Source organism: Pezoporus wallicus, unplaced genomic scaffold (genome assembly GCF_028554395.1).
Source record: "Pezoporus wallicus isolate ANWC-B61680 ecotype Strahan unplaced genomic scaffold, APGP_CSIRO_Pwel_v1 contig_447, whole genome shotgun sequence".
NCBI lineage: Eukaryota > Metazoa > Chordata > Aves > Psittaciformes > Psittacidae > Pezoporus > Pezoporus wallicus.
The window spans coordinates 1,993,340-2,013,926 of NW_026636385.1; the positions used below are offsets into that span (position 1 = coordinate 1,993,340).

The 20,587-nt window shown below is 39.0% G+C and overlaps 1 protein-coding gene across 5 annotated transcripts in view; it reads right to left on the minus strand.

Moving 5' to 3' along the window:
- The window catches only part of GARRE1 (granule associated Rac and RHOG effector 1), a 63,599-nt gene that overhangs the window by 9,203 nt on the left and 33,809 nt on the right, over window positions 1-20,587 (minus strand). For all 5 annotated transcript variants that reach the window (XM_057400194.1, XM_057400192.1, XM_057400189.1 and 2 more), the window contains exons 3-10: window positions 12,496-12,702; window positions 10,188-10,328; window positions 9,814-9,909; window positions 9,516-9,677; window positions 8,463-8,621; window positions 3,970-4,067; window positions 2,674-2,799; window positions 1,185-2,179 (exon numbers count right to left, since the gene is read on the minus strand). In XM_057400194.1, the coding sequence (XP_057256177.1) occupies window positions 1,185-2,179; window positions 2,674-2,799; window positions 3,970-4,067; window positions 8,463-8,621; window positions 9,516-9,677; window positions 9,814-9,909; window positions 10,188-10,328; window positions 12,496-12,702 (1,984 nt within the window). The remainder of the gene's footprint in view (window positions 1-1,184; window positions 2,180-2,673; window positions 2,800-3,969; window positions 4,068-8,462; window positions 8,622-9,515; window positions 9,678-9,813; window positions 9,910-10,187; window positions 10,329-12,495; window positions 12,703-20,587) is intronic.

A 20,587-nucleotide genomic window follows, 5' to 3' on the forward strand; every position in this document is an offset into this window, starting at 1 on the left:
TGATTTGTGTTATACCTTAGTTACTGGACTGTTCTTATCTCAACCCCTGGGAGTTATATTCTTTCGATTCTCCTCCCCATCCCTCCAGGAGCTGGGGGGAAGTAGAGAGGGAGTGAGCAAGCACCTGCATGGTTCTGAGTTATGGGTGGGGCTTAAACCATGACGAAACTCCACTAATTTATCAACTAAGTTGACAAAGTAACTATCAAAATTGAATTCCGAGATGCCTCCACAGTCCTCACACACATGCATATGCAAAGGGGCACAGGAAGTGTATTCCGTGGTTTGATAACAGGTTTTCCTGTTGGTGTGAGTGCTGCCTCCCTCCAGGCAGTTTTCCTAAATGCATACTAGTTTCTACAGTGACGTTCCACACCAACAGAAATTATATTTATGAGATAGTGGATTTGTAAGTTGTTCTTAGTACTACTATCAGAAGAATTCATTTATCTCCTGTTAGGCTCTACAGTCATTTTCATAGTCTTTAGCTATTTGCTTATGGCTATAAAATTTTATCTCACTTCATCTTTTATCTCACTTCACCTTTTGACAGTAATCCCTCTAGATTTACAGTTTATTGGTGGTTCAGGCACATCTGGCAAACCACATGGCAAATGCTCTTTCAAAGTCTATAACACTTTGGCATCCAAGCTTCTCACTGCAGTCACAGCTGTGGAACAGGAACCAGTAGGACTCCCATGGAACTGCACAGTAATGGAGGGGGAAATGTGGGGATATGTGAAAGATGCAATCCAGTTTAATCTCCGGACTGTAGGACTGGTAAAGACCACTAAGGATCATTCGGGGGAGATGTAAAACATGCAAGTTCAAGAGTTGAGTTTTAAACAATTTCTCAAATTATCAACAGGAGGAACATTATTTGTAAGTATCTGTTTCAGTACTTTGATATGATCCATACAGGAAAGGTCAGAACTACTACAGCTGGGACAAGAAACAAGGAACTCGTTCCCGTTCTTACTTATCAATGAAAGTTTTTTGTACTTTAGTCCATCTAAGAATGCATAAATACCTGCTGGCCTCATAACTACCTTTGCATTTCGTGACTAGCTCTAGGAAATAACAGTTATTGCTAGCAATATTTAACAGTATTCTTTGTGAAAGAATCCTTAAAATAAATAAATAAATAAATAACAACATACATACATAAAGGAAAAGGCACGTACCTGCAGGGTCAAAAGGCAGGATTTCTCCCAGCATCCCAAACACTCCATCAGTTTGGTCACGATTTGGCCACGTGTTGTTTCTAGGTCCTTGTGGTTTCTGTCCTAACATCTCTGACATCATATTGTCCATATAGCTGCTCACAAGACCCAAGCTGTACAAATCAGAGCTTAAATCTGAAAAACCAGGATTGTTCCACTGGTTTATATGAGACAATCCAGCTCCAACAGCTTGGGCTGGCTGCTGTGAAGAATTAGTTAGCCATTTGGCAGGTACACGTTGCTGTGGTCCAATAGGTTGAAGCAAGTGTTGGTAGTACTGCATTTGTTGCTGCTGCTGCTGCTTTTGTGACTGCTGCTGCTGTGACAAGCCTTGCTGCGAAGGATGCAGTGGTGTGTGAGAGACAGACTGTGGCTGCTGTTGTACTGTTCCTGATTTTTGTTCTGCTGCTGTAGATGATGCAGCAGAATTCCTTCTTTTCACCATTGGAGAAGTCTGCTGGGATTTGCCCATGTTAAAACCAGACAAGAAATCTATGACATCCTGCATTTCTTGGTCAGTTGGTAGATTCATGCCTTTGTCATCCTTGCCATCATCCGGCTTGAAGAAGTTGTCCCGTCTTTCAACTAAAAACCCATTCACTAGCTGGTTGTCTGTGCTTTGAACTGACTGCAGTGGATCTGCAGTCCTAGGAAAGTTACCGATGTTCAAGATGCTTTGTAACCTTGCATCTATGTTAGTGGGCATTTTAGCTTTCTCCTCTGAGTTGGAACTTATGAAGACATTTTTGGAAGGCGTACTGGGGATTGAGTAACTTCCAGTATTACTTGTACTGGTGCAGGAAGTTTTTTTTGTAAACCGTGAAGTCAGTTTTGAGAACGTCTTTTGCAGACCACCTGAAGATTTGCTTCCATTTCCGGATGGCATGTCAACTTGGTTCCCAAAGTCTGAGATTTCACGCTGTAGCTGGATCTGAATACAAGGCAAAGCTTGCTCCCTGCATCAAAAACACATATATCAAACCACTCATACAACTGAGTTAGTACTTCAGAGAAAAATGTGTATTTGGGGGTAGCTAGTGGAAGAAACAAAACCAAAGATTGCTGAGTTCATCAGTTATTTCTTATGGTAACAATGCAAATCACTAGTATTTGCAATAGCATTAACTACTTTCATTAAGAAATCTTAATTGTGCTTCAAGATGTAAATGGTGACTAATTAAATGAGAATTAAGTATTTTTGTAAGACAGAAACAAGTATTTTTGTACACTTGGACAAGCTGCTGGTTTGATTTCAAGAAGACTGCTGTATCTCTGTACGTACCCTCAAGGTACCTATGTAGACTACCAATTTTCTGCACTCAGTTTGACTACTGTTTTCACCTCCTGATGAACAGTATTAAATACATCAGTACAAATCTTTCAACAATGATGGCTTTGTTTAAACTAGGACACTAGAACATGAAAGCATAAGGCTCAGGAGGAGATATACCTTCCTTCCTTCCATCTGTGTATGTCAAACACAGCAGTGTAGAGCACATCTACTAGCCCCAAAGTCTTCTCTGGATCCAGACTCCTCTGTAGCAGAGACATCGTTGCTGGATCTTCTTTCAAACACCTGTAATCATTAAGTTTAACTTTAAAATTAAAATTTTAGGGTTTTTTTTACATTAGACAATTTTACCATACTAGTCAGATACTAAAAGGCCAATTGCTGCACTACAGAGGCGCAACTAATAAAAGCAGCAGCACAACATATGGATGCCTGAGGGTTCCTAAAGGCTATGCCTGCAGCCTCGGTTTCTTTCTACTGTTGAAGATACAGCTAATCTAACTATAAGAGCTGCATAACTTATTTTAAAATCATGATTAATGATTAGCTCTTCAGCTGAGCAGGCGTAAGTCGAGCACAGCGGAGTGCAGAGCCACTCTCACCGTGAGTCAGCAGGAGGAGCTCTTCCAGAGCACACAAAGCCTGGCTCAAGCTCTCCACATGATTTTAGTCCTTTAATAGTACAGCAATTTACATGAAGAGAACAAAGAAGAGCCAGTCTATAGAGGCATTAAAGATGTATTTGTATAAACAGACTATCAGTTGATTCGCACTTCTGGACATACCATTCGTACCACTAGTAACAGGCTCTCACTAAGGATTCAGATGAATGAACTGTGTTGTACTGAAATTCCTAACACAGGGAACTCCGAAGTAAGAGAGAAAGGAAGTGTTCTAAATCCAAATCATTGTTTCAAAAGGGAAGAAATCCTCACCTAAACTGCAGATTAATCCTACCCTTCTCCCCTAGGCAGTCAGCTAAACTGGCAAGGATAGAGCCTCTTGGACCACAGAGTTCTGATGTTCACAACAGTGCTTAAAGAACAGCCCAGTGAAGAAAGAGCTAAAGCTCTCATATTAAACTCATCTAATTCCTGGTCTTCCTGAGACAAGAGCTGTGAGGACCTCCTGGGAAGAAGCATAACAGGAATACTACTGGACTATTATTTTTTATTTTTTAAACCTTCATCATCAAGCTTTTACTTCTTCATAAGAACGTCTGAGTGCCCCAGCACTGCCCCTCTTCGTTGCCTCCGGAGGCAGCACAAGTAGAAAGACATCAAAAATACAACTGTCAGTCTGTCAGGAACTGCACTCAGTTCCAGATAAAGGAACTTCAGGAAGATATGCTATAATTGCCTAGTATTCTCTCTTCCACTTGTACTGCAATGTTTGCCCCTACATATTTCAGTCATAGCCAATAGTATAATCTGTAATACAGTTATTTTTATTTACCAAGTTGATGGAACTTGCACCACAATTCTGGATCCTTCTAAACTTATCTGAGGAGCATAAGCTTCTTTATTTTCAATCTGAGCTGTGTCCACAACCACCTAGCAAATAAAATGAAAATAGAAATGATTTTAAAAATTAGTTCAAGATACTTTATCACCACTGTAGTCAAGATGCAATAATCTCAGCTATGTGCCATGCTGTAGATGTAAAACATAACCAGATAAAAACAAATCACACAATTATTGTAAGTTTATTTCTATTTTAAAAAGTAAATTAAAAAAAGAGTTTGATACAGTAACCTGTATTTCAAGGACTTAATTATTCTCAATTACATACTATAGTTATGCATCACAACGTAGTTACCAACTACTTTACCTAAACAGCTGGTAGTCATCAGTGGCTTCACATAACAGCCCCTACATTTGAGAGGTTTGGCACTATTAGTACTTTAACAGCTTCCCAACACCTATTTATCAAAATATTTTAAATAATTAAACTGCAGTGCATGTTACGATATAGACAAGTAGTATAGACTCTGAAACTCTTCACACAGCTCACAATTTTTAAGAGCCCCTCTTCCCTTTTAAGGTTATAAAATCCCACACCAACATCTGTCTGTTCTATCTAATAGAACTGTACTATTATTAATTCCCTATTATATAAAGGGAAGAAAAGTGACTGTTCAATTTGTGGAATTCTGAGCCTTCTGTACGACATCATGAAGATATATGGAAGATAAAAGTCTTAAAAAAATCAACCTTCTGTCATGAACCTTTCTTTTTATGGAACAGAGGAGGAACAGGTTCACTTCAGCTTCATTTAAACTTTAAAACCAGTGACAGTAAGCTCCATATTTGGTTCGTGCTTTCTGTTTTTGTCCAGTCTGCACAGGTCGGCCTTTTTCATCATTTCCATAATCTCCTATTTTGGTCATGCTGAACCAGCAGCTTTTTGGCAGCCATCAGCAGTTCTTGCTCCAGTGACTAGCAGATTAGCTGTACCATTTATCCTTGAAATGGCTAAAGTCCTCTGGTATAAATAAGCCTCAAGGGATATTACTGGCTCTTCTGCAATCATCCTACACTGGTTCTGCTCCTAACTGGTTGTCTACTACTGGTTATGAAGAAATGTGAAGTATGAATAATGCTTAGAGTCTCTTTTCTTGCTTTGACAAAGCCATCCAGTGACACTTGAACATAATTACTTCCCACCTTTAAGGTACTTTAGCATAAGGCCTTAATTTTCCTTCAGTTGACTGTAAGCATTTGTGCAAGTTTATTCAGACTTGTAAAACATGTCTAAGCACAGTGACAAAGAGCCATGCTATTACCCACTCATAAAAATACCTCATTTAATAACAGGGCAGCTCCATTTCTTTTTCTCCCTGTATTTGTACCATCTTAATTTTAGGTAATTTGGTAATCTGCAATTCAGCTATATTGCAATTATCATTGGGGTAACAAGAGATTACCTTAGGAGTGATTGTTCTCAACTCCCAAGAAAAAATCCTGTCTGCACCTCAGACCTGTAAGTCAGAATTAAAATTCTGATTTAGCAGACATAAATCAGCTTCTGGTGCCTGGCAGTGCTCATGGTCTGAGCTTTGCTGGGGTGTCATCGTCTGTCTATCCCATCTCACTCTCCCCATTCTTTTTTTGCCTTTAAAAGTTTTACATCTCTCAACATTTGGTCAGAGTTACAACATCTGGGACTTAAACATTAACATTTAGGGCTTTGCAATGCATGTTTTTTGCACAGAAAGATGTACCAGCACAAAAAAAGATGGCCAGAGACTCAGTTAAACCTTCTCTTCATGACTCTGCATGATGCCAATTCAAAGTTCTATTTCTACTCATCCTCTGAATTCATCAATTTTAATACACATCACTTATTAAAACATGGAGGTTTCTTCAGCTGACCCAAATCTGATACATTGCTAAGGTAAAAACTGCACTTAAACAGAAGCCTAAAATAACCAAGCAAACTAAGTCACATCTCATTGTGCTTTCCACTCTTAATGAGTTTGTTCTTAAAAGGCACATGGCAAGATAGACTAAAGATAGACTAAAGACTGTCAAGTAATGCTCTCTTTTAAATTTGGCATTTGAATGACAAATTTACACACAATTCTCAACTAGTGCAGACAGCTTAGTTTCTAAAAGCTGTAAAGCAAAGGCTACATAACTCTGTCCCATGATTCACTTATCCGAGTTCTATACAAAATAAACACATTCTCCCTCCCCGCCTGGTGGGTGCTTAGAGGATAGCTTCCTGTGCATCAGACAGCTATTGTTCTTGATTTACAGGTGCTTCCTCTCTCATTTCCACCTAAAGAATGCTTTAGAGAGGCAAATCACAATTTCTCACCATTGCATGAGGCTACATAGAACCGTAACTGAACCTCATAAAAAATTACAGCACATAGTTTATAAAGAAAAACCTCAACCCTCATACCCTTCCAGACTGTAATAAATCAAAGTGAGAATGAACGAAAGAGAGAAGGCTGTCAAGTATTTCGTCATGCAGATAGCTCATTACTGTGTCTTTGAAGATAGAAACCTGCTACTTTCAGAATCTGAGGTTCATGCAAAAAGCTTTGGATGATTCAACCCAAGTAATATTCCATATATCAGCACTGTCATTTGGGAGAATGTCTAAGTTAAGTTTTATGCTGACGACTTTCTAAATGTTATGATAAAGCTGAAGAATATCACTGCTTTAATTACCAGCAGGTCTAACTAGTTATGTCTAGACTGGGGGACATCAAGACATTTTCAGAATCCTGAGTCCAAATGTGCCTCAGGCCACTCCCCAGATCTCATCAGGGCAGAACCTGGGTGTGCACAACACTGAAACCCCCTGGAAAGGAAATGACAGGAGGTGCAGCATTCTCCAAGGCATTCCTCATCTAGACACTTAGGAGCCAAAAACTCTTGAGTTACAGCACACTCCCACAGGGCTGCTGAGAAACAGTTCCTTTCTTAACCTCATTTCCCATCCCTTGCTGCTGGCTCCCAGCATCCTAGCATAAACAATGGTAGGTGAAGATACAATCCCACTTAACCATAGCATTCTTTTTAGTTCTTGTACTTCTAATAATAGGCTTTCCTTGAAAACATCTCAGTAGAAATTTGATCAATCCTACTATTCCACAATTGCTTTCTTTCCCTGAAAAGATACCACCTTCTTACGCCTCCCTGTAAAGCTTCCTTACACAGAGTGGTTAATGCACTACTATCTCCTGTCCTTGAATCCCTGTATCATAGTGAAGTCAGGATTGACAGCAGATGCACTGCTGTTGGATACTGGTTGTCTGTGCCTTTGATTTTAGGCCTTCTTTACATGAAAACACATTGAATTCCACTATGATTTGAACCTACTCCTCTAATAAATAATATCTAGTATCAAAGGAATGCTAAAGTAGAAACACCTGACAAATTCATAACTTACAATTTATCATTCACCGTTATTGAAGACCTTGTCAATAGTACCAAAACACGTGTGGCTTAATGAAGGAAGACAGGTCAAAGTCACATAATCAGCTGTGTGATTTGTTTGGAAAATGTGATATTTACTAAGTATGTAGCAATATGGATCCTTTCATCAGAAACTGCAATTAATTACAAAGTCCTGACGGCTTGCCATCACCTTAACAAATAATTCATATATGAATCAACAAGAATCATTTAGGTTATTGTAAGTTAAAGACGGTTCAAAGAATACTTGATAGAAACGGTCATAGGCTATGGTGTACCTTGCATTTTCTTCCTATCAGATTGCATTCATGTCCCCATTTTGTCCACTCAAATGAAAACTCACATTAGTAAAAAAAAATCTGTGTCACGAATGACACCTTATTAAATGCAGAGATTGCAGTAATTAGTTAGGGGAGCACAAATGCATTTTCTTACAGAGTATGTTCCAAGCACCTATCTTGAGCAACTGTTTAAACACTCTGAAATCCAAGGGTTTTGTTTCTAAACACATATGTCATCACCAAGGTGTTTAATTGCTCTGGGCTCTTTTGGATATGTGAGGTAGCATTACGCGGGGCAGAGGACTTCCGGGTTTATGCCAGGCAGGAAACCCAGCTTCCATTCAAAGCAGAGAGGAAATGAAAAAAACCCACAGTTTTTAAACCTAATCTGAGAAAAGTGGGGAAGGAAAGGGGGAGGAAGGGTGTTTTTTTTTAACATGGTCATCCATAGATTTGAAAAATCTTTCTATTTCACTATGAATTAGAAGTTTCATTTTGTGTTCTATCTAGTAACAGAGAGTACAAAGTACACAGTACATTCTCCTGTTCCTATCAGCTACAGATGAACTTGCATTCTACAAGGATACACTTTGCTCATAAATCAAGTTAGCTGCAGCGTTAAAAATGGGGAAACACAAACTAAGACCCCGGAAATTAATTTCCAAACGCTTTAAAATACCCAGTTTCTCTTCAGGATGTAGCCTTTTTTTTGCTAAGCCTATTCATAGTCACTTACCAGTCCAGCTTGGCCAAACAACAATTGTACAGCAGTTTTGCAGGCTCCTCGCCAAGTGGAAGGGCAAACCTGATTTAGTACTTCAGTAACAGGAGAGTCATCCCGTGGTGTAAGTCCATTATGGCATCCAGCTTCCTTAATCAACTGCAGCATTGTGTGCTGAAAAAATAAACATTTTGTCATATTAAATACACAATTCAGAAATGTTAACATCAATGCTTCCATACATATTAAGCATTATTATACATGCTTTTCAGACAACTGTAACATCTGCTACCTCTGAGCAGTCTTGTACAACTAGAAAAGCTCAACTGCAGAACAGAAATATACAAGATCATCTCTGCTATTGGGAACACCACACTCCTCCAAAATAATAGAACAGGTTTTTTTGCTTAACTTGCAGAACAGTTTAATTAAAAAGCACTGCAAAGACAACAGAAAAGCAGCATTTTAAGCATGAACTCTTTCAGGAACTAGGAACTGGGCTTATCCTAAAAAAAAAAAAAAGTGAAAATGCTGATTCAAATTGCCCAAATTACTCCCGAATGGATATCTTTTCCATTCCTTCACACTGAAAATACAGTTAACTTCTCCACAATTTTCAATTATTTTTAGCAATTGGTTAAAGTTTGTGAGAAGACATTAAGAGGAGCTTTGTACAAATGCTTCAAGTATCTCTCTTAGCACTATGCTGGGCCAGACTTATTTTGGCACCTGAGAAGGTAAGTGCTGTCAAGTGCACCACCTGGTTGAGCCACCTGCAAGGGCTCACGTTCCCCTCCACTTCTTGATGCCTAACCCATCTACTTTCCCAAGGCTTCAGTGTCTCCTAGACTTCTCTGCTGCTCTCAGATAGAACTGAATTTTTCCAGGTGATTAAATGTCATCAGAAGCAGGCATGGACCTACAGTGTTATCAAGATCTTGTTTCTACAGGAAGTCAGGCTAAAAAAATGCACTTTTAAATACAAGTTTGGCACTGAACTTCTACTGCAGTTGTTCTCTGAAGATTAAGGAATTCACTTTTTTTTTATACCGTTTATTCCGTTATTACCGTTTTCAGCTTCAGGTTTTCTGCTGCAGACTCATTAAAGGATATTCCTTTCAGAAAATGTGATCCTATCTGAACAGGTACAGTGGGCAGTTCACACTGAATGGGCTGAGGTGGAGTCTGTCTCCTTCCTGTTTGCTGGGCTTCAGCTTCACTGCAACAGCCCTGGAGTACAGAACAGATCCATTAGAAGAAATTAAGACATTAGAAAAATCTTAACATGAGTCCAATTTATTTGTTTGAAATAGTTGTTTTCAAGGTGAGGAGGGATGAACGAAAGACCAGGTTTAGCAGATCTTACCTGAAGACTTGCTTCAATAGCTTTTGGGTTCAAGTGAAAGCCAGCCTTCATTGCATATTCACAATGGCCTAAGCTCTCCAAAGCCACTTTGTAAGCCTGGCATTAAACAAAAAGTTGAGATAGCACAGGCATAACAGCAAGTAAGCAAGCAGTCATCACATCTGGATACATATATAAGAATTGTTACATGGAGCTACCCTACTCAGTTCTACAGCATACACACATTTACCATGTAAGATTCCAAAACTAATTCTCAAATACCTCATGGCTGCCTCTGGTACATATTTCTGCAGTAAGAGAGCCATTCCCTATTTCATTCCTTGGCCCACAGACTGTATGACATGCACATGAAAGCAGCAGTCTTTAAAAACTACCTGCAAAGCACTGTCAATTTTCATGTTTAGCTCTTTGAGCTGATGTTCAGGGATTGCCACAGTCTGTGAGCAGAAAAGCTGCTGAACTTCAATTCCTGCCAAACATCCATCACAGCCTCTTTCTCGGAGTCGAGATGTGGCCTGTCATGCAAAATAAAATATCCAGGGTAAAGAGGTTCAACATTAAACCAGGTCACACTTAATTAAATTTTAAAGAAGAGCAAAAAAAAAAAGCAAACAAACAAAACCCCACAGAGTTTAAAACTTTATAAAGGATTTGAGAAGCAGCACCTGGTGGGAAGGATCCAGAGGAGATTATTTATTACAATTAAATCTCTACTGCTACTTTGAAAGTACAGATCTCACATAATTTGTATGGCATATAGGTGCTGGCTAGCAACTTAATTCATTGTTTGCTGTTACTATTTCAGCTCCCTGTCAGGACTAAGGATCCTGTTACACAGGCCATATGATGACTGTCATTACCGGAGGAGAGACTTACAACTTCAACATAAAGGGTATTACTTGCCACAGAAAATACATTTAACCATGAGGACAAATACTCCTGTGTACACAGGATATATTTTATAAAATTGAGGTTGATTACTGTGGTGTGATTTGAGAAGAGCCACACAAGAGTAAGACCAACTGAGCACAGGAGGAGAACAGTTTTATGTAGTATGACTTTTAAAAATAAAAAATATGAAAAGCCACATACCTAGTTTTAACTGTAAAATGATAAATGACTGAGCAGGGTAAAACAAAAAATACCCTGCTCACAACTGCATTTAAGGCCTTGGAAAAAGCTTATTTTTCAGACTACGAAGGAGTCTTGCTCTAAAGCAAGATGTTGAAATTGGAGATTTTTGGTGCTACAGCCAATGGTCATTGCTCACCTCATTGACACATACAGAATTACAGTGTTTTCCAAGTCAAAAATCTTAAAAAGGGAAAACAGTTTCAAGCTACTGACAAAACTTTTTGTCTTAAACTTTATTCTGAAATAACAGTGTATTCCCTGTCAAGGAAGCTGGTTTTATATGGAAATAATGGATTGCCTTCCTCCACAAAGTTAAAATTTGGAAATATTTCAGTATTTCAAATCTCCCTTCTATCAAAATGACTTGTATATTAGCCTGTCTAAATTATGAGAGAGCGCAGATTTTTCTTATGCTATCCTAAACCCCCCACAAATACTTCAGAGTAGTTATTTTAGGCAACCATAAAAACTGAGAAGTTTCTTCTATTTTTATTCTAGGAACTAGGAGGAATCTGTATTTTTCTCTTCTCCTCTCCATTCATGTTTAATGAAGGATTTGATTAGCGTAATGCTTGCATTAAACTCTATTTCGAAATACAGGTTTTATTAACAGAAATAGCTGAAGAGGGCTGTCAAGGAGGTACAAGGGAAAAGTTAAGGACTCAGATTCTGCAGACCCAAGTTTAATTTAAACCACATTTTAAATAAACTTGATAGCAATGGCAGGGCATTTCTACAAATTGTAAGAGTTTTAAGGAACTAAATATATTCAACATAAAAATAACTATTTTTAATGCAAAAGGAGTACAGCTATACCAGGATTAGACCTGTTACAATTATCTGTATTACACCTAAAGCACCCCAAAATCCTTATTTTATCCAATGAAATAAATTTATGCTGCAGTAAAAATTACAAACAATTCCTCTGCATTCATAGTTCTAAAAGAAACTTGTTTGCTTTCATATACCTTGCACATTCCAGGTTGATAAATGGAAACCTTGATAAGATTTCCAGTCAAGATGACTATAAAAAGCCTGGGTGTGCTGCCAAATTGGGCTTAAAAAGCACATGCTCCAAGTTACCTGAATTTAAGGAAAATGTGCATACAGTGTCTGAAGCCATTCTGATCTATCAGTCTGTGGACTTCAACAGCGCGACGGAAAGCAGAAAAGCTTTAGACATAAATTATTTTTCATTAGGTTTTCTGCTGGTTTTTTCAAACATTTTACCACTTCTGCCAAACCACACTTGAACGCTGTTAATTCATTACTAACAAAAAGCTGCTTCCACTGTGCACTCCTTATATACTCCCTATGTATCACAAAGAAAACTTTACACAGGGCAGAATGTATCAGCATGTAGGTAAAATAGCATATGGATATAATCAGCATATAGGTAAAACTAACTGCACCATGCTCCCCACTTCAAATGTAGGATGTCTTACAAATCAGAGACTTCCTTCCTTTATTAGGGCATCCAGCCTAAATTTAGGTTTCACTAAATGTAACTGCCATTTTACTAAATATAATGTAACTAGACGTCCATACCTCTGCTGCTCCTCTCCATGATCTTATTGCATCTTCTAGCTCATTTGTGGGGCTTATATTTGAGGTTCCGGCCCCACTAACATTCCTTCTCTCCTGGGCTACAGCTTCAGCAAAGCAAGAGTGTGCCACTGGCTGGATCTTCTGCAAAGCTTGTGACAGGAACTGAAAGTGGACCTGCATCACCGTCAAGAAACATCGCCCAAGTACCTGTGGGAGAAGAAACAAACCCTTTTCAAGAAAGCAGAGGATTTCACAGAAGTTTCTCTTCTTCTTTTGCTCGGTGTCTGGGGTACTCAGATCTTTTTTCTTGTGTTAAAGTAACACTTCAGGTCGGAAGTAATACTTGATATTTAACCATTTATTTAGAATAAGGTATTCAGCAAGCAAACACCGGTTTCTATGAATTAAGGGTGATCACACTGATCCCATGTAATTTTTCTGCACTCAAGTTACAGTTATTTGAAGAATGAAAAACTTGTTCAGTTACTTAGCAATACCGAGCACATGAAACAATCAGGGGAGTAGCATATTATCGCAAGGGCAAAGTCAACAGCAAAACCCACTTGCAAATAGACCTGACTGAATTTATGCTAAAAAACCCAAAGAAAAACAAAAGCCTGAATAATTTTAAACCAGTATCATTAAAATCAGAGAGGTTTAATCCAGGAGTTTATCTTCCAAGCCAAGCAATAACCAGCAATTAGCATGAAAACATTTTGCCACATAATGCAGTGACAACACAGTGCCATTTTTAGAACGTAACAGTGACTGCAGAATGCACAAAGTTGCAGCCCTGTCGCTCGCATCCTCTGACAGGAACTGCTAACGCTGGAACAAATCTTCTCTTCAGAATATTTCACTGAAATGGGTCATGGAGTACTCACTTGGAAAGCCCGAGGAAAAGTAGTGAAGCAAAGGGCTGCTGATGCCTCCCCATACTCACTGGCCTAAGGGCAGCACCAGCATTGTGCTGGGGAACAGGGTCCAACCTCTGCATCCCAGACCGCTGTCCCCTGCACGTTTCCATCCCCGTTTATCCCCGTCATACCAGTGCTAATCAGAATTATGACCAAAGACAAACATATGCCTCAGTTACTACAAACAAATCAGATCACACAACTTGACTATTTAGGAACAGCCACAACACATGGAAGACCAGACAAGAGTGCAGCCATCCAGCAAGACAACCTGGAAAGCAAAGCAGCACCAACAGGAGCACTTCATCTACCTTCAGGGTCACGCTCTTCTAAGCAAACCAAAGCTTACCACAAAACACAGCTACAATGCAGCAAAGAAGCAAGTATTTTCCGAATTATGGCAGAAAGTATTTAAAAGCTATTCAGAGTGTTTTTTTTTCTTTTTTGTAGTTTGTCACAGTGGTTTAAAATGTATATTTGACTTTGACTGATTAAAAGAAGACTCGAATTCCATTTTAGGAATAAATCAGAAAATACATAGATAATGTACAAAGCCATTATGCCTTGGAGCAAATAAATCATCAGGCTTATTTTCAGCTACATTCTTCTGGAATAAAAATATTCCGACACAATGATCTTTCTGGCAAGACTCTGTAGTCACATGAACAGTTATATGCATTAACTATCTACTTCAGAAGAACCAGTGGTGGCAATGCTATTTTCCATTGCATCCGGACTCCTTTTGACATTCCATTCTGGTTCAATCACTTCCCTTCTTTGTAGAAGGCATGAAATTAAACATTTTTAGTATTTTGACTGACCTTTGAAAGGAGTTTGCCTTATTAAAAAAGCAGTCAGGAAATGATAAAATGAAAAAAACCCTCCAACTTTCCTGGCTACAAGGTTAGAAATATTTACGAGAAAACTAGCGATCTGAATATTTCTGTGTACGAAGAATGCAGCTCTCAGGGGAAAAAGAAACTAGGACTCATTACGAATTTCAAGCCGATTAAGTTTCAAAGAATATTTAAGGTACAGAGGTTAAAGTTTCCCCTGCCTGGGAATAATGCTCAAAATAAACAAATTATTTAGTTTTTTTAAGTGGTAGCACACAACATTCCTGGTATAATTTACAACGTTAAACAGTAAAGATAAATAGTAACATCTGCTTAACTGAACTCCTATTTTGTTAAAAAAATAATCTATTTCAGCCTTCCTCAGAAATGGGACAGGATGGTTTTAACTCCTTAAATAAAATCTAAGTGGCAGAGGATTTTTGCACTATTAAATGCTCAGTGCAGATGCCAAATTCACTCAGCTTTAAAGTGCACTTCTTGAGGGTTTTCTTCCGAAGAGCTGAAACTGTCTCAACTGGAGAAAGAATTCCAACTCCAGAGTTTAACAAATACAGCCAGTGTCGGCCAGCAGTTACCAAAGTGTGTAAAGCAATATACTAAATCTCTGTTGCAAAGCCGGCAGAACAGTATTAGCATATGGATGTGTCTTTTCCACAGATGGAGACACCGCCATCTCTTTTTGCAAGGTTATTTTTTCCTACTTTCCCATGCAGAACTGTTTAACTCTTCTACTTTAGACCACAGTAAGAACAAACTAAAAACCTAGAGACTAAGAGACTACACAGTAATCAAAGACAAAGTGAAATCATCACAGGTGTCAACTAATAACGTCTTGGTAGTGATGCGTTTTCTTAAGCCATTTCTTAGAATAATTTATATTGCACATACAGTGAGGTCTTCAGCTTGCAAGCTTTTTGTGCCAAGAAATACAGCTCTAGCATCTTGACTTCCTAACGTTACCAGGCAGGACAGCTACCTATCTCAGTAGGAAATAGCCTTACCTAAAGGAAATCTGTCTTACTGTTTAGACAGTTGGAAGCAATGGGACTTTTTGGGGAGGTCTCACTTCAGAATTCCTTGTCTCTGAAACAGGTGATGAGTTTAATCAAACTGGTTACCTACAAACCGGAGCATCAGGTAGAGATGCAGTGTTACATTAATCTGTCCTATACCATTCTCATAATGGGGGCACACAATCAACTTTGGGGTATTTTGCTGGACAAAGTGCACACATAAAATTGCCAGAATTCATTTCTAAACAGTGATGTTATGCAAATTCCCTGGCAAACAAATCTTACACAACAGGTTCTTTAAAAAAAGAACTCTGCCACTAATAAAGTTAACAAACAATCAGTGTCAGCCCTCCTTACTTATACAAATGCTGACCTGCAGTTCCAAGTACCATCTTACATAGCAGAATTTTTTATTTGGGGGGGCTATTTCCCTAAACAAACAAAACACTCAAAAAAACAAAACACCACAACACACTTTTCAGTGGTTTCCTACTACCTCCTTTTCCTTTAACAGAGTTCTTAACGGCTTGGGTAACGATAAGCCTGTGCGCAGCCCATCTACTCACTGAAGAGTCAGCTTAAAATAGCAACATAATGAAGCTAACAAGGAGGTATGACTCAAACTGGTGTACCAGATGATGAAATTGCACCCTTTCCCACATATTACTGAAAGTGGGCAGAATACTATTCATTTTTACTATGCAGCAGTGCCCTGCAGTTTGCAAGAGCGATCTCATGACCAAAACACCTCCAAGGGAAGACACAGTCCTGCTCATTAAAGAAGTGGTACCTACAAGACAAACTAGATTCCAGCAGAATTACAGCTATGGTATTAGCACGCATGGGCAACCCAACAGACTCATTTCTGCTAACAGTCAACCAGCAGTGATAATCTGATATTGACAGCTACTAAAATGGTAACTATGATTTAGCAAAACAGCATTTCACTGTTAAGCATTTTAAAAATAAAAAGCCATTAAAATGTAATACAAAGCATTTCTAAAGACAATGATAACAGATCTGAGAGCAGACCATGAAACTGCAGAGCAAGACAAGGAGACAACAGCACTGCAGCAAGCCATAGCATTTTCTACTGATTTGAAGCAGCTTTTTGCTACTGACAGTTTCTCAACCTGGGGAAGTCTGAAGCCAATCCCTGCAAATAACAGCAAAGATAATAATAATTTTTAAAAATGTATTTAAAATTGTGCTCTACAATGTTTGCTAAGGACAGCCTACGTTTTGTATTTACTTAGACATTTTTGTCCCACAAGCTTCTTGATCAAAAATCTTCATTTACTATACAGATAAAAGCCAAAAAAATATAACTCTGTTTAGTACAAAGACAAGTATCCAAGTAAACATCCTGTCCCCAAGGCTGTTCCCTTTTGTTTGGGAAGGCAGCATATACATCTCTGTCATTACTACCACTTCTAAGACAACACACAAACTCCATGTAGCTAAACCAAGATTCATTCTTCACATTTTGCAGTACTGTGGCTGCTGCAAAACTTCACAGAAGATGAGGAAATACACAAACTTTTTTCCAGTTTTAATTTCCCCCCTCCCCCCTGGATTTCCTTTAGCACTTTTATTAACAGGAGTGCAGTTTTACTGCAGTCTTACAGCTTACAACAGAGCTGGAAAACTTAACACAAAATGCACTCTTTTTCCCCTTGATTTCCAAACTGTTTCTCACCCATACAAACACAAAACACCTGAGAATTCGAAGTTTTTTGAAAGACGAAATGAAAGGCAGAAAACAAAACTCAGCATTTGCATTTCTGAAATTAAGAAACCTTGGAAAACTCCATCTGTTACCAATACTTTGATCAAGAGAAGTCATCTTCTTGCACATCCTGGCAGACAGCTCTGAACTAACAAGCTTTGTTCTGCTAAAAAACAGTAAATGAATTAAAACCCTCATCCACTGCTACTACAGTCCAGGCTGCACCACCTTTTTTGTAGTCCAAATCCAAGTGTGTTCATCAAAACCTGAAGTCTTCTTGATACTGCCTGTCCTGCGGGCTAAAGCCCACCACACTAGATAAAAATATGTGGCACTACAAGAAAGCTATAGCTCTCTGCTAAATTTCTAAAGACACACCTGCTCTGCTTATTTTTTCTCATTCTTCCTCAAGACATACTGGCGCTGATGAGGCAGGCTTAGGAAAAGTGTGTCTCCCTTAGCTGGGCTCACTCATAGAAAAAGCTTTGTTCTCATGTCCTCCTCAGGAATTTGCGGTTCTGTCCTCTCACCCTACCAGGAAGTACAACTCAGCTCCCACTGTTTCTGTAATACCAGACTCAATCCCTCAAATAAGAGGGTCTTGAGTACCTCTTCACAGGATATCACTGAGCTGCCATTCAGACATTCAACCATCACTCAACTCTCTCTCAGTGCTGTAAGTTCTTTCACTACAGAAGCTACAAAAGCAACTTCAGATACTACTTTATTTCCCCCTCGTATTTCCTAAGGAAACAATTACACTGGCTGTCACACTCTTTTGCCCTCAGTTTCCCTCGTCAGTGAACTCTGATGAAATCAGGCAAGCCCTTCATGTTTTTCTGTTTCCACTGTGAACTTTTTAATCCTGGTGGTAGTTTCAAAAAATGTTGAAGTACCTACAGATACGGGGAAAAAAATCCTAAGCCACACTTTCTTAAATTAAAATTTCAGCATAAATAGCTCAGTCTTCAAATCACAGAAACACAGAGTAGGAGAGGCTCTCGAAGGTCACCCTACTGTCCCAAGCAAGGAGCAATTTCACCTGGGTTAGTTTTGCTAGATGCAGGTTTAACCTGTTCTGTAAATTATGCATGATGCAGGCTCCTTACCCTTTGTACCAATACACATCAGTGCTTCACTAACACTACAAAGTATTTCCACAAAATCTAATATGAATCTTGCCTTCAGAAATTTAAATTCATTACTTCTTGCTCCACCTTAAGTGGACATGAACAACAAAACAATACCACGTCTTCTTGCAGCTTCTTACATACCTAAACAATTCTGATTTTCCTTGTTATGTCTTCTCTTCTGTAGGGTCAGTCCTTTCAATTTGTCCTCTGAAGTCCTATTTCCTGGATGTCTGACTGCTCTTGTTATTCTCTGGTGCCTCTCCAGTTGCTATTTCTCTACCTACCACAACAGTGGTACGTGGGGGCACTGCTGTGTTTAAGGCCATAATAACCAGTGAAGAGAGTTGAATGCTTCTTTCATGGTTCTTGCAGGTTACAGTCATGTTAAATGCATGACAACTGCCTCTTTGCACAATATCAACAACACTGATTTATTATTTGCAACCACACAATACTGACTCCTACTCAACATATGACTACCATAAACCATAGAACAGTTCTTCAGAATGGCTTCCCAGGGGACTTCACTTCTGAGGCTGAAAATGTCTTTTTAAACATTGTAACATTACATTTCCCCTCTGAATTCTAACCCAAACTGAAAACTCGTTTGTTCAATTTAAGATTATTTTTAATTCAGCAGGTCTTCCAGCATACTTGTATCATATGCTTTCCAAGTCATCTACAAACTTAAATATAGTCTCTATACTGACCTGCCAAGGTCCATTTTGACAGTGAGCACCGGTAACTGCTTCCTGGGAACAATCACCCAACTAGCTTGCCCATATACTTAAGTCATCTAAACCACACTCCCTGGTTGATTTATAAAACCACCATTTGAGTCAGTGTCAAAACCTTAAATTTTGCTGGTTCTAAAGCAAAACAAGAACATAATACTTGCCTCACTACTCAAAAATTCCTGTGAATCTTGAGGTTTTGTTTTTTTTTAAAAGCTATATGCAAGATGCAGAGCCTTCCAATAGCTAAAAGGGGCTTACAAGAACACTGGAGTGGGACTTGTTACAAGGAACTGTAGTGACAGGACAAGAGGGAACGGCTTTAAGCTGATGAGGGGTGATTTAGATTAGACATTAGGCAGAAGTTCTTCCCTGTGAGGGTGCTGAGGTGCTGGCACAGGTTACTCAGAGAAGCTGTGGTTGTCCCATCCCTGGCAGTGTTCAAGGCCAGGTTGCAAGGCCCTTGGAGCAACCTGGTCTAGTGGAAAGTGTACCTTCCCATGACAGGGGGTTGGAACCAGATGAGCTTTAAGGGCCCTTCCAATTCAAACCAGTCTGGGATTCTATGGTAAAAGTACAATGACAAATGATCAATTTCTACAAGATATGCCCAAAACCAGAACCAAGCAATCCAGCTGGCTTTGCCTGCATTCTCTTTATGTTTGTTCCTACCACAGAGCTGCCTGTTGAGAAGAGCATGGCAGGTACACGTTGCTCAGGAATATGGGTTAGGTAAATGTCCTGGGTTCAGCAGTAGCAGTCATGTTTTTTCCTTTGTGTTAACTGGTGCAGTGCTGTGTTTTGACTTCTAGTTTTGAGAACAGCGTTGGTGAAGCCTCCTCCCTGGCAGAGCATGAGCCTCACAAAGTCCTTGGTCAGGGTAAACATCACTTAGCAACAACCGAAAACATCGGCTTCACCAACGCTGTTCTCAAAACTAGAAGTCAAAACACAGCACTGCACCAGTTAACACAAAGGAAAAAACATGACTGCTACTGCTGAACCCAGGACAGTAAAGCAGGGACTAAAGCAAGTTTCTCTACCTTTGCTTTAAGCTGGTAGGACACACAGCCAACTTAAGCAAACAATGGTTTGCTTTGCTGGTGAACTCCCTGCTGAAGAAGCACTCTCCATGCAGCATGTGGGGCAGGGTCTGAATTAGTACCTAGAACTGCTTGACTGGGTTATAAAAGCAGTATACAGATACTATAGCTAAAAATAGTGATATTAGATTGCCTTCAAAAATACCACTCCACAGAAGACAACAAATATATAGCAAATCTTAATTCACTCTATACTAAGTATACAACATTGAAACCAGCCATATTTCTTACTAAAATTGTGTACTACAAATAATATTCTACTTAACTACTTCACCCATAAAAGTTGTGCAGTTACAGAAAGCAGATATATGCTGTGTATATAACATTTATCCTTACAAAGTTACCTGAAATCTACATAAAAAATAGGAGAACTCAAAAGTCAGTTTTCCACTCAAGATGAAATTCTGTAGGAATAACTTTGCAACAACTGCTGTAAAGAAATACGTCAAAACATGAGGAACTACTTAAACCACCAGGAATTCATCTGTGACTGTCACTTAACACTGCTTGTTATGTAGTGAAGACATTTACTACAGGAGAAGTACCCAGAAAGGCACAATGAGAGTTGGGGATCCTCTTTTAACTTCAGACTCTCCGAATTCTGGC